Raw genomic sequence first — 14,604 nt, forward strand, 5'->3', positions numbered from 1 at the left:
GAACGCGCCCCATGTGGCTTATTGGTTAAGAATGTGTGCTTGCGAGGTGGAGGGTTTGGGTTCAATTCCTAGATCCAACACTTTTTTTTTAAAATATCATTCAATAATGACACGACCGTGTCATTAACGAACACGGTCGTGCTCGATGTTACTTTATCAGTTCCCACCCAAACCGCTCTTCATTCAAACAAACACTCTTTCAAATTCTCTCAAAACCTAAACCTCCATTAACCTATCAATCAACTTATTTCCCAACCCAATCTCAGTTTTTACTTCTCAAAACTTCAATAAATCTTAACAAAAACAACATCAACCACCAAGTTTGCCACATTCATTTCCAAACCTCCACAAAACTCATCCAATCATCATATAAATTCCCAAATTCGTGTGGTCAAAAAACCTAACTCAAAACCAACGAAATTGAAGATTAAACAAGACCCAAACACAAATCCTCATCCCCAAACACTAAACCCAACATAAATTCACCTTTCCACAACCAAAATTTAAGGTCAAAACCCAACAATCTTCAAAACCCATATTTTGTACCCTTTTGAGAATTTAAAAAATGGCGAGCAAGAGAAAAGAAGGTGTTGATGACGCTTCATCTGATTTAAAGAGGAAAAAAGTTGTTGATGATGCTGGCTCTTCGGACGGAAGGAAGAAGAAGGGTAAGACTAATGAGCTTGGGATTATCCTCAAGAAATCGGAGGAAAGGGAGAGGTACAACAAACTCGCTGCAAGGGGAATTGCATTCAGCAGGTATCCCGATAAAACAACGTTAAATACATTAGGTATGATAGAAAATGTTAGACTTCTGGCTAAAAACATAGGATTGGAGAGATTATTAGAGCATATGCACTCCACATATATACACACTACCCTAGAATTCCTTAGTACGTTGTGTTTTACCAAAGATAAATTGAATATCGATGAACCACAACACACTGTGTCATTTAGCTTGAATAACATAGAGTTTAGCATGACCCTACCTGAGTTTAACGAACGGATGGGTTTCCCAGCCACGGGATTCATCCAAGATTCTCGTAACCTAAATACTAGGCCTGATAATTATGACTCTGATGAATTTTGGCTTAAAATCTCTGGGAGGACAAAATTTGTGGCTAGATCTGCTAAAGCTAGTTCAATCCACAACCCTGTTTTCCGCTACATTCACAGGGTTATGGCTTGCAGCTTATTTGGTCGGAAGGAAACGGTTACAGTTAGGACCGATGAACTTTTCTTTTTATGGGCTATGGTTAACAAGTGTCAGGTAGACACGGGATACTATCTTTTAAGCCATATGGCATATGTTACAACACAGGAGGCTGGTCTTATTGTGGTCGGGGGGCCAATCGATTACATTGTAAGGAAGTTAGGAATAAAATATTATTCTGACCAACCTCCAATGAAGGATTACAAGGGAATTGAGATTGAGACACTAATTCAGATGAAAATGATTAAGGATGTAAGTGGCGGGAGGAGAGAATAATTTCAATTGAGGGTTGATAAACAAGACGCGTTTCTATTGCCAAATCCAGAGAGGACCGACACATCCAATCCAGCAAATTGGATTTATTCTGATTTAGATCCAGAAGTTGCAGAAGAGCAGCATCTTGAAGACGACGCACCGGCTGCTGACCAAGTGGAACATCAACCACACCCGGTGGTTCAAGATGACCAGGAATGGCGTACAAGGATAGAGGCTGAGGTTCAAGCGACAAGGTCCGATTTTCAAGAGATGAGACTATGGCAGCAAAGGCAGGTTCAAGATGACCAAGAGTGGCGTGCAAGGATGATGACTAAGGTTGAAGGTACAAGGTCTGATGTTCAACAGATCAGGCAGGAACAGCAAAGGCAAGGATGTATTCTTGACCTAATGATGCAGCGCCTTAACATTGATTAACCAACCTCCCGGTGGATTGTAATGATGGGAGATATAGGCTATTGCTTCTTGGATCTGTTTGGTTTGGCAACAATCGTGTCTTTCTTTTATTTAATTTAACGTCTACTCTAAAACTGTTTTGTTGGTTTCAATTTGAAAATGCTCTTGCGAGAGTTGTAATAGTAATGCACTTTTAACAAAGTACTCTTTTATTTCTATATAATTTGGTTTAAGTTTCACTGTGAACAATGCTTTTGTAATATTAATTACAATGTTACCTATCTATCTATGTGTGTGGGTTCGTAATTTAATTGGTAATGTATGAGATTACATATAAAGCTTTGCCGTTGTCATAATCTATGATTGTGTTGGTTTACTATTCTAAACAATTCATACTTGTTTGTGATATATAATGGAAGTAAACATGAATCATTTAATATTGTGTTACAACTAGATCATGTTCAAGCTTCAAATGTGTGTAAAGCAGTCAGCACGATCGTGCCAATGTTACACACGGTCGTGCAACATCCACTTCAACTGAAAATATGTGCCAGTGCATACTGACACGATCGTGTTAAACAAAGCATGACCGTGCTTCCATATGACCAACAATTTTTCTTAAATCAGTATTATCAGCACGACCGTGCTTATAATACACACGATCGTGCTATGTATGCAGTTCAAAATCTATCTCATAAAAACTACCCTAAACCATCCATATTTACTTCCATTATGACAAGCACAACCGTGTCAATATTAAGCACGACCGTGTTCGTGATAAAAACTTTAAAACCAACAAATCACCAGTGAGTTTAGGCACGGTCGTGCAATAAATAAGCACGACCGTCCACTATACCAGAAAATAAAAAAAAATCAACAAATCACCATTGTTGGCTTCTTACTCACTTTCATTTACCAAAAACTTACTAAGACAATAATAATTTATTCTTTCGGTTATGCTATCTAACACTCTTTTATTAGTCAACAACAATACTATACAACACCCAACCATATAGCATAATAAAACATTTAAAATGATAAACTAAATTTTATTCATACCTTTAAAACGTAAATGAATCAAGATCTATAAACCAAACTAAGCAGAAAACTCCAGATCAATAAACGAGACTGAAATAATGTTGAACAATTTTGTTAATGAAGAAGAACTTTAAGTTAAGCACAAAGGAGAAAGGATGTCTGGAAATGTCAAAAATTTGGGTGGCTATGGAGATGAAGAAGAATGTTAAGCATGAAGGAGAAGGGAAACAAAGCTAAAAATGATATATTCTGGTGTGTCACTAGTGAAAAGAGTTGAATTACTACTCTCCATGTTTCAATTTTAGTAGGGGGTGTACAAGTTATTGCTGATAACTAGTTGTTTTTTAGGGGGGTGTGAGCAACAGAAACAATAAATGAATATTTTACAATATAATATGTTTCATTAAAATAATCCAGCAGGTAAATTACCGTCAGCTGTCCTTCCATGGGAAAATTGTGCATGGTGCACAAATCTATCATTTGTGCATACTAAATGCAACCCATTGTAAGAAGCTTACTAGCTTTAATTAAGTAGAGATATGACTTTGTTAAGGATGTCATTTTTTATATATTCAGGTGGGCGAGAGTATCGGTGAGGAAGGAGACGCCTGTGAACTTCCTGACTGACACACTTGATAGATAGGAGGAAAACATGCATGTGTGAATTTGACCGGAGTTTCCCCACTTGTGGGATTAGGAGTCGGGGCTTTTTGGGAAGACAGACAACCGTAAAAGTTGCATCAAGTAAAATAGTCAAACATGAGAAAGCTTGTTCTCACAATCAACATGTTTTTATACCATTTGCTATTGATAGTTTTGGTTTCCTAGCACCAGATGTTGTTGATTTTTTACATAGAGTTCAAAGGGTCATGCACAAGAATGTCATGTCTCCTAAGTACATAAATATTATGTTTACGATAATTGGTTTTGCTATTAAAAAAAAGATCTAATGACGCAGATTGTTACCTACTTGTCTTCTATTCATATGTGATTAATCCTTAATATATAAAAGAATTAACACAAAAAAAGTTATGGTGAATTATTGATATGCTAGCTATAAATGATACATTCTTTTAGCATATTCATTATTTTCACAAAATATACACAACTGTTTAATCCAAAGGGTCTAGTATCTCTTTGATAACAAGTAAAATTAACACAAATTTTAAGAAAAGAAAACAAAAATACTTTCTTTATGGCTATAAGTTGTCTTGTTTCGTGGACTTTGAGGAATAAGGAGGAGCATTATAGTGACTTTGAAAGACCAAAATTGTGTTCGATAACATAACGCCATTCCGATGTCATATCCAAGTCGGGTGAATGCGTAGTGAAGGAACAAATTTAGATTAGTTGGAGTCACCCCGTGGTTGGTTGATGGGTTGGTGTAAGGTGACAAATGCGAGTGGCTTTGTAGTTTCTCTTCTCAGGCAATTGTAAAGCATATATAGCTGAGTTGTGCGTGATTATGTAGGGTTTATATATCTCAGAGTTGTACTTGTATAGTTTCCCTTTGGACTAAGGCCCTCTTTATTTTCAATATATACACACAAATTCACAAAGTGAGGTTTTAGTTTCTTAAATTTATATAATACCAAATTCGTTTCTAAATTTAAAGAACGTCCATAAGATTAGTCTCTCTATCAAAATACTTCTTAAGTAAATATTTATCAAAATCAAAAGAAATTTTACATATTTTGTTGAATAGTCTATTGCGTAAAAATGCATATAATCTTTAAAAATAGTGTTAAATTTGAAAACAGGGATTAAACTATTTTTATTAATTAAAATTTCTCATTGGAAATGGCAAACATCTATTAATTTTGAATTCCATTCTCTCTCAAGGTGTAGATTAGATATTGAATGTCAATTATGACTTAATAAATAAAAGGCTAAATTGCACTTTTAACCTCCCAATTTTTACAAACCGACGATATTGACCTTCAAACTTTTAAAGTATCACTTTTGGTCTCCCAACCTTAGCATTATTTGTAAAAATGATTTTTCCTTGATTTTGACTAGATCAATGTCATACATTACATCAAATTTTTCCTTGATTTTAAAGTAACTTATTATTTGAGTAAACAACACTTTTGGTTCCCCGACCTTAAAGACCAACAATTTTGACCCCACTGTACACAAACGGACGATTATGACTCCCGACATCCTTATTGACTTGATCAAAATTGATGTGGAGTCACTATTCAAAAAGGGTTAAAGTTAGGGCCAAAAGTTATAATTTTGAAAGTTTGAAGGTTGTAATTTCAGGTTTGTAAAAGTTGGGGTCAAAATTCAATTTAACCTAAATAAAACAAGCTAGGTCTCTCGAGAATGTTCCTGAATTTTCAAGACTTGAGTGGTGACAATGAATCAATAGAGCCGCATTTTCTCGAGAGTACAAGATCATTCCACTATCTCCTTTATAAACCCGTGACAACGGTATCCGGACTATGCTATTCATTAGATTTACACCGAACATCTATAGCATTAAGCACTCAGTTAGTTCTCAGTTTACAAAGTTCTTTACTTCTTCAAAATGTCGTTGATTCCAAGTTTCTTTGGTGGCCGAAGGAGCAACGTTTTCGATCCATTCTCCCTTGACGTTTGGGACCCCTTCAAGGATTTTCCTTTAACCAATTCTGCACTTTCTGCTTCTTCATTCCCTCAGGAGAATTCTGCTTTTGTGAGCACCAGGATTGATTGGAAGGAGACCCCAGAAGCACATGTGTTCAAGGCTGATCTTCCTGGACTGAAGAAGGAGGAAGTGAAGGTTGAAATTGAAGGTGATAGGGTTCTTCAGATAAGCGGAGAGAGGAATGTTGAGAAAGAAGATAAGAACGATCAATGGCATCGTGTGGAGCGCAGCAGCGGAAAGTTCATGAGGAGATTCAGGTTGCCCGAAAATGCGAAAATGGATCAAGTGAAAGCTGCAATGGAGAATGGTGTTCTCACTGTTACTGTTCCAAAAGAAGAAGTTAAGAAACCTGATGTTAAGTCCATCGAAATCTCTGGTTGAACACATATTCAAGCTCTATTACTCTGTTTTTAGGTTGAGAATATTGTGAAGTGTGTTGTGTGTGCGTTCTGTTTTATGTAAAAGTAAATTCTGTGAATTATATTTTGTAAGGAATAAATTATGTAAGAATGGTTTAATTATCTATTGTCTCACATCGTTTTTTATGTCTATTTTAAGTATTGGTATTGTATTCTATTTATACACAAGAGTTAATAATAGCATAACATAAATTCCACAAGGATCAAGTAAAATAATATCCACATGAAACATCTAAGAAAGGAAAACAATATGGCTCAATTTCCTATCTTTCTTTATTTATGTTTTAGTCATCTTTCTTTCCCTATTTCTTGTTGAAAGCTAATAGGAGTATGGTACTTTCTACGCCATTTTTTTTTAAGTACTCTCTTTTACACAATATTTTATCAAATTGTAGTGACATTTTATTTTACGATGCAGTTAATGTTCGTTGTGTTACTGTCAATGATTGTCCAAAGGTGAAAAAAGACCTCTAGTTATGAAGTGTTCAGGTAATTATTGTTTCCACTTTTTGAGTTGGAAAAATTAAGAAAAAACAAGTAGGTTATGTCTAAGCGTAGCCTATGATCTCAAGACTGTTACAATTGTCATATGATAATCACTCTTGTTGATGTGGAACAATGGATGGATGAATGAGTTGTGATGTTGGAAATGGAGCTGTGGAATAAGTTCTTTTGAACAAGAATTGTTCAATGATCCCAATAAATTGATTGTGGACTTTTCTTTATTTAGGGATGAAATATTTTTTTTTTATATGAGAAATGGAAGAAAATAGCTAAAAAAAAAATATTAAATGTTATTAAAACTAGATGGTGGTAGTACTAGTTTTTCGCATTCGCTGCAGAATCATTATTAGCTTTGTAATCTTGTACTAATTCATTTTCCCTATACTCATCATCAAATAACATTCTTTAATCATGCTTAAACAAACTTCCACAAAGCCAAGTATTAAAGTGAATTGCAAATTACCATGTATCATAGAAAAATACAGCCACAAATATATTCAACAGTGTAAGAGCAATATTTGTATAACTTATTTATAAAACAAATAAAGGATGAAAATAGACAATACATTAAAAATTTCATCAAACAAATGAATCCCCTTCTTGCTCTTTGATGGAATTGCAGTGTGCAAGATCGGTAAAATCAATGCAGATAAACACATTCTCCCCCATTTTGTCATCAAACAACATAGATTGAAGGTATCCTTCATCAATCTATATCTGAAATGTAAAACTAGAATCTAGCAGAACCACTAACAAAAAGTGATTAGTAACAACTTTGTCTGGACAACGGCATTTGAAATATTTATTTCCATCTATTTGATATGATTAAGCCTAATTATGATACATAATATTAGTACAGTTCCTGTTAAGTAATTAGATCTGTTCAGACAATGGCAATGTCTCAAGTTGCATGATCATGCTCAACAATCAGACCATCAATATAACAGATTTTCAATGTCATAAATTTTTCCAGATGCAACAAAAGGAGAAAGTAATCCATGAATATTTTAAATTATAGGCCAAATACCTACTCGGGTCCTTTAAGTTTCACGTTTGTTTCAGATAGATCCTTTAAGTTTCTAAGGTTTCAGATAGGTCCTTTAAATTTCGAGTTTGTTTCAGATAGGTCCTTTCTATCAACCTCCGTTAAGCCAAAGTTGATTTGATAGAAATAACCTATCTGAAACAAACTTGAAACTTAAAAGGACCTATCCGAAACAAACTCGAAACTTAAAGGACCTATCTGAAACCTTCGAAACTTAAAGGACCTATCTGAAACAAACGTGAAACTTAAAGGACCCAGGTAGGGTTGGGAATAGGCCAGGCCGGCCTACAGGGGCCTATGGTCTGGCCTGTTTAAGCCTGGTCTGGCCTGTTTATTAAAAAGGCTAGGCTTAGGCTTTTTAAAAAGCCTATTTAAGTAAATAGGCCAAACTTAGGCTATAAAAAAAGCCTATGAATCCTAATAGGCCGGCCTGTTTATGCATGTTAGGCTTCATAGTGGACTTTTTAAATAGGCTTTAAAGCTTTATAGTGAAATATGTTTTTAAGGCCTTATAGTGATAGACAAATCTTACACTGGAATAGCCTTTGAAGCCTATTAAGCCTATTTAAAAGTAGATAAAATGGAATGTTTAGTGACTTTAATAGTAAGTAGGCCTGTAAATAGGCTTTCAGGCCAGGCCAAAATAATAGGCCTATGAAAGGCCATAGGCCAGGCTCGGGCCTGCAAATTTTTTCGTAGGCCAGGCTCAGGCCTATCAAAGCCTGGCCTGGCCTATTCCCAACCCTAGACCCAGGGAGGTATTTGGCCTAAATTATATTCTCGAATTCAGCTATTACGAACACAAGTTGTATGAATTTATAAAGATATGACAGGGTTATAATGCATTTATATCTATGGTCATTTAATCTTGACAGAAATGGAAGACCATAACCAATTGCATAAGAGTTTCATAAACTAATTTAATATAGAAAAGAGCATATGGATCAACCCCTATTCCCTCCTCCAAATAAATGGATTTAAATCATACCTTTGATTGCTCAAGTTCTTCAACCCTGCTACTGTCTATATGCACTTCAAATTTTGTATATTGAATAATGACTGCATTCTCTAAAGTCTAAACTTGCCTTAATCAGAAATAACTCTAGCAAAAATAAGACAGTATAAATATCAGAAGATTCGAGTAGGTAAGAAATAGTAGAGAAAATAATCATTGTCAAACAGTATAGCTTCACCCTTTGATTAAACAAAAGAATTGAAGTATCATGTCCTCCTTCCAATCTGCAAACAGCAAGCAAAACATTCAAAGGAAGAAATAGACCAGAAAGAGAAAAAAAATCATGAAACATGGACTCCAAATTATAACAGAGCTTCCAATATATTTCTCAATTGTCCGCATAAAAAAGTTAATAAAAGACTTTCATAAACAAATTTAAAATCCAAATCTTTTGCAGAGCCATAAAAAACTACCAACAAACCAACTGTGCCCAAGAAAATGAATTACTAAACAGAAATAAAGCAGGTAATGTACTTCCCTCCAGAAGCATACTCTTTCCTCCAACAAAACCACCTCCCAACGAATGTAAGCATATTTGGGTTAGGATGTGCCGGCTCCAGCTGACTTCCCTGCAAGTCCACTTCCACGGGGCATTTTCTTGGAACTCAAGTCTTCAACATCCTTAGGATTGTAAAAATTGGGGGCTATCTCCAGCAACCACTCTGGCTTTATCTCTGTGACCTGTCTCAGATATTCCTTGGTTGTGAGTACTAGTTCATGGTACAAAACCAATCTAGGAAAAACCTCGGCCAGCCCCGAACTAGGATGTATGTGACCAGTTTGTAGACGTTTAACCATCTGATAAGTACCATATTTTTGCAGCTTTGCAGTATTAGGGAAAAATCCAGATGTTATGGATTTCTTGATGGCATCTAAATCATTAGAATTCGAAGTTAGTTCAATCTCAATCCTCTCCAAGAGACCTACAAGTTGATCACGGATATCCTTAGCACGTTTCATACTCCTTACCTGTATATAATTCTCATAACACCATTGTCTTGAATAATTGGACTCCTTCCATGAATTGTAGACATTTAGATGAGCAATGTGGTCACCAACATTTCCAGTGTGAAAATTCATTCTTGCATTGTCTGCATGTACCTTTTTATTCTTTGGACTGTAAAATATTGAACCGCCAACAGAAAGCATAGCAGCAATGGAGATGATCTCGTCAGAACACTTGTACTTTTCTGAAGCAATTATCATTTTTGACAGCATAGGATCAAGTGGGAACTCTGCCATTCGTCTGCCTACCTTAGTTAACTTGACATGCCCATTTAAAGCACCCAGATTACATAAAAGCTCCACGGCATTCTTTAAGGCATCAAGTGGTGGAGGATCCATAAATTCAAACTGAAACAATTTCTCTATCTCAATACCAAGACTAATTAAAGTTAAGACAACATTTGCAAGGTTAGTCCGTTGTATTTCAGGTGTAGTATTATCTTCCATATCATTTTGAAAACTGTATGAAGTATACAATCGAAAGCACTTACCAGGACCTGTTCTTCCAGACCGACCAGCTCTTTGCATTGCTGAAGCTTTTGAGATGGGAGTTACTAGTAAAGACTCCATTCCAGTCCTTGGATTATAAGATTTCATCTTACAAAATCCTGGATCAATGACATATTTGATCCCATCGATTGTCAAAGACGTTTCTGCAATATTGGTGGCAAGGACAACCTTTCGAGCCCCTTTAGGTGTGGGTTCAAATATTTTAGCTTGTATTTCAGTTGGTAGGTTGGCATATATAGGACATATAATTAACTCAGCTATTTTAGTCCCCAAGGCTCCCACCCGAAGCTTCAGATGTTCTTCTGCGGTTTCAATTTCTTCTTGACCAGTAAGGAATAGCAATATATCTCCGGGAGGTTGAGTGGTATGGATCTGAAGCGTCGTAACAATAGCAGCATCAAAGTAGTTGGCTTCTGCTTTTTCCGTGAAGTGTATTTCAACAGGATATGGTCTCCCAGGAATTTCGAATTTTTGAGCATGATCAAAGAAGTTAATGAACTTCTCTGCATCAAGAGTAGCACTAGATATCAACAACTTAAGATCAGGCCGGGCACGAGCAACATCCTTAAGTAATCCAAACAAAATATCAGTTGAAAGTGTTCTTTCATGAGCCTCATCCACCATCACAACACTATAACTGTCCAGCTCAGGTTGAGCAAGGAACTCCCTCAACAACATTCCATCCGTCATATATTTAACAATGGTCTTCTTGGACGTGCAATCCTCAAAGCGTATGGAGTAACCAACCTCGTGTCCTAGTTTAACACCCATTTCTTGAGAAACTCGGGCAGCAACACTCATAGCAGCAACACGCCGTGGCTGAGTACATGCAATCATTTTTCCATGCTTCGTATAACCAGCTTCGTGAAGATATTGGGGAATCTGTGTAGTTTTTCCGGAACCAGTTTCGCCAACAATGACAAGTACCTGGTGATCATGAACAGCTTGGAGAAATTTATCCCGAACAGCATAGACAGGTAGTTTTTTCCTCTCCTCCCGAATTGCGTCTAAAGCTGACCTCTTAGCTCTAGATTTTTCTAATGCAACCTCTTTCTCATAATCAAACTTAACACCATCCATTACCGACGCCTTGATTAAATCAATCTGGTCCTCAAACACAAACTGGTAATCATCACAGACTTGTCTTTTATCTTTCGAACCAAATTTCAGTGTTGCCTTTCTAATTTGATGTTCCTCCCAAGCCTCTTCTTTCTCAGCATTTGGATCATTGTAACGCTGCCTAGCCACAGAAAACCTCTTTTCTTGATTAACACCAGCTTGCTGATCATCATAAGCTTCTGGTATTCTATACTCATGACCCCCATTCTCTAACTCCTTCTTCGCAAGTACATTGTATATATCTTTCTTGTGCATGAAATCACGGTATTCCACGTCTGAACGCTTCACTCCTTCAAATAGATAATGCTCATCTTCAATGTCATCTCTAAGTTCTTGTAATTTCTGCTCCTCCCTTTTCTTCAAGTACTTTTGCCTTGAAACTTCTCTCAAAGCTCGAATATCCTTGTTCTCCTCTGCAGCATTAGATTTTCTTTGAATTGCCTTTGGTTCGGCTAACTTGCGCGTTCTAGCTGCATCTCTTTCTCTCAAACGCTGCTCTAGTTCCTCCTTCTCTCGCTGATCTTTCAACATTTCTTCATCACCTGAAGAAGCTCTTCTCTTAAATTCCCTCTCTTTTTCCTCAACTTGAACTGATTTTCTACTTCTCTTCCTGAAATCCATGTCTTTCACAAAGATAGACCTAAAAACAGAAGGCACAAAAATTAATTAGCCGAAATTTCCGGAAATATTTAAATTATATTAATGATTATTATATATTTAGTCATCAATGCGGAGTTGCGGCGCAGCACGGCTAACCCAAAAAATGGTGTGGTGAGGGACCGGGCGCTATTTCAGCGACGCGGACACTAATGCGGTGGGAGCGGATGATATTGCGGTGGATAGCGCTGGGACAATTCGGTCAAAGCGGCCGCATCACCCATCTGAACCGCTCCGGCGCGGCTGGGAGTGGCGGCATCAAGATTTCTGCTCAGCACCACTATATCGGCTGTAGCGGCCGCTATTGACAACAGATATATCACTAGACTTTTAACATTATTTTTTTTTTCTTTAATTCTTCTACATTATGCCAATCAATGCTAAAATATCCCAGATATTATAAAGCCTGTTTCGAACAGCTTATTTTGTAAAAATAAAAACAAACTTTTTAGAAGAAAATAATTACTTTTCGGAAGTCTAATCGAACACTTAATCAAATCCCCAATCTAATCGAACAAATATATAATCTAATTGAACCATATGATCCGAAAATACAAACCCTAAATAAGAAACAAGAAACTGAAAGAAAGAAAAAAAAGAAAAAAATGTTGGTAATAAATAGAAGTATGAGAAACTAACCTAAAGATGTTTGTGTGCGGAATTCGATGCAATTGATGATGAATTGAATGAAGGAAGACGATGTTGCTGAACCAAAAAGGGCTAATCGATGAAAGTAAAGATGAAGCTCCAACACCATAATACAAACTTGCAAATTGGGGGCACAAACTATTTATATGAGAAATATTTTTGGACAACTTTCTCTCTCATACTTACATGATATTCTTATCATCTCTTTTTCTTTTTCTCTCTCCATTGTTTTTGACCAATAGAAAGAGAGAAAAGCAAGGTTGTTATCAATTGGATGTACAAATATCATTACTTTATTTATATTGCTACTTTTCTTGATTAATTATGTATTTTCTAGTTAAATATATTTTAATCCTACAAAATTTAGAGTCCTTTTATCACGCAATAAAATAAAATAGATTTTGATATCGAATAATATGTTCGTTTTAGTTTTTTAAAGGAAAAAAAATCATTTTTTTTAAATAATTATTTTTAAGAGTATCGCATTCATTTGTTATAACTTTTTTAAAAAAATTAAAATTTAAAAAAATTTAAAAAAAGATTCAAATGAGAAATTGTTAAGAGTAGTTTTTGAAAAAATAGATTTTTTTATGGCAACATAATCTCTAAATTTTCTCAAAATAATATAAAATAATCTCTAAATTATTTTATGGCCAAATCATTTTTATTTTAATCCGTAACAAACGGGTTAAAGATTATTTTTTAGAGATTTTATAAAAAATCAGAATCTATTTAGCATTTGTTTACTGTAATAAAAATCATTTTTTTAAAATAAATAATTTAGTTTGTTAGGATTTTTTTGATTAATTTAGTTTGTTTCGATACATTTATGTAAAACGGATTTTGTTGTTACAAAATTAGTTCAATTTTTTGACATTTAATTTTTCTCTCTAAAAGAAATATTTTCTAAGAAGCTACTCTTAACAACTTCTCATTTGAAGTTATTTTAAGATTTTTATTTTTTAAAAAAAGTTGTAACAAACGTATACAAATACTCTTAAAAGTTGTTTAAAAAAGTAATTTTTTCTTAAAAAAAGCTATAACAAATGAGTTCTTAATTATTTTCTTATTTAAAAAAAAAATCGGCATTAGTCTACTAAAATATTTTTAAATGAAATATTCATTTGAGCTTAGCTCAGTTATCAATTTAAATGTTTTCAACCAACTATTTCACTTATCAGTTTAACTTAAAAGAAATCAAACAGAGATGTCATTATAGGGTTCAAAACTTGTGACATAATTTAAGTCACATAAGTAACAAAGAAATAAATAATGCATAAATGCTCAATGTGGTTTCACAAAGTATATAACAATAATAAATCATGGTGGCTTGAAAAAAAACTCAAGATACTAAAACAAGTGTGTGTGACAATATAACTGATAGTTCAAAACAACTTCTTCTTAAAAAGAAGTTTGATACAACCTGAACCTCCTCAACCCTCCACTTCTTAATGAATGTTTCTTTTATCAGTGTCTTTTATACAAGTTATATTTTTGTTGATGACAAAATTGAGAGTAAGGTTACATAGAATTTAATTCTCCTAAACAATTGTTTAACTCTATGCAAAAAATAGATTTTATAGCTTATGATGCATTAATTAGATTTATTGAGAATTAATTAACCGGGCTAAAGACTTAAGCGGAGCTTACATACCTCACCCTTTAGCTTATAAGACTCTTATCAACCTTATTGGCTCAACTTGTTTGTTTTTAACTGTCTAAATGGATTCACACATTTAGTGATTCGATTCATTGTGTATTTTTTGCCATATGTTTGCATTTGCCACTCTTTTTTATATATATACTTATATCCTCATAACACCCAAACTATTAAATCATTTGCATCTATTCTCTCTAGAGTCTTCAAACCTCATTTTTCATTTGTTCTTCAGATTAAACACTTTTTCTAAGAATTTTTGTGGTCTTTTGTGTTATAGATTGCTAGAGTGCTATATGAATTGTAAGTTGATTTCTTTCAAGGATATTATTTGGGAAACAAGGATCTAAAGTTAATTGAGTAATTTCCTTCCACCTCCGAGGGTATTGGGGGTTCTTTCTAATCTTCTCATATTCAAGGGGATCCAACCACTGGACGTAGCAAAGAAAAGTTTGAGGGAAAAGCTTCAAGGA

General features: G+C 34.9%; 2 protein-coding genes across 6 annotated transcripts; one reads left to right on the forward strand and one right to left on the reverse strand.

The window, feature by feature from the left end:
- Nucleotides 1-5,262: 5,262 nt before the first annotated feature.
- On the forward strand, nucleotides 5,263-6,085 carry LOC11410483 (18.1 kDa class I heat shock protein). Its single transcript, XM_003619648.4, has one exon. It carries the CDS (start codon nucleotides 5,454-5,456, stop codon nucleotides 5,931-5,933), a length of 480 nt encoding a protein of 159 aa, XP_003619696.1. The 5' UTR covers nucleotides 5,263-5,453; the 3' UTR covers nucleotides 5,934-6,085.
- Nucleotides 6,086-7,317: 1,232 nt separating this feature from the next.
- LOC11410482 (pre-mRNA-splicing factor ATP-dependent RNA helicase DEAH1) lies at nucleotides 7,318-12,613 on the reverse strand. 5 transcript variants are annotated; one of them, XR_005646663.1, is made up of 4 exons: nucleotides 12,466-12,613; nucleotides 8,714-11,809; nucleotides 8,509-8,622; nucleotides 7,318-7,337 (listed from the first exon to the last, which is right to left on the reverse strand). XR_005646663.1 is itself a non-coding variant. In XM_013597153.3 (3 exons), the coding sequence occupies exons 2-3, from the start codon at nucleotides 11,788-11,790 to the stop codon at nucleotides 9,387-9,389; spliced, it is 2,307 nt and encodes a 768-aa protein (XP_013452607.1). In that variant the 5' UTR covers nucleotides 11,791-11,809; nucleotides 12,466-12,613; the 3' UTR covers nucleotides 9,241-9,386. The 5 variants fall into 5 exon arrangements, 2 of the variants coding, with proteins under 2 accessions (XP_039691051.1, XP_013452607.1); XR_005646661.1 differs by having other exon boundaries at nucleotides 8,509-11,809; XR_005646662.1 differs by lacking the exon at nucleotides 7,318-7,337 and having other exon boundaries at nucleotides 7,915-8,622.
- Nucleotides 12,614-14,604: the final 1,991 nt, after the last annotated feature.

Source organism: Medicago truncatula, chromosome 6 (assembly GCF_003473485.1).
Source record: "Medicago truncatula cultivar Jemalong A17 chromosome 6, MtrunA17r5.0-ANR, whole genome shotgun sequence".
Classification (NCBI taxonomy): domain Eukaryota; kingdom Viridiplantae; phylum Streptophyta; class Magnoliopsida; order Fabales; family Fabaceae; genus Medicago; species Medicago truncatula.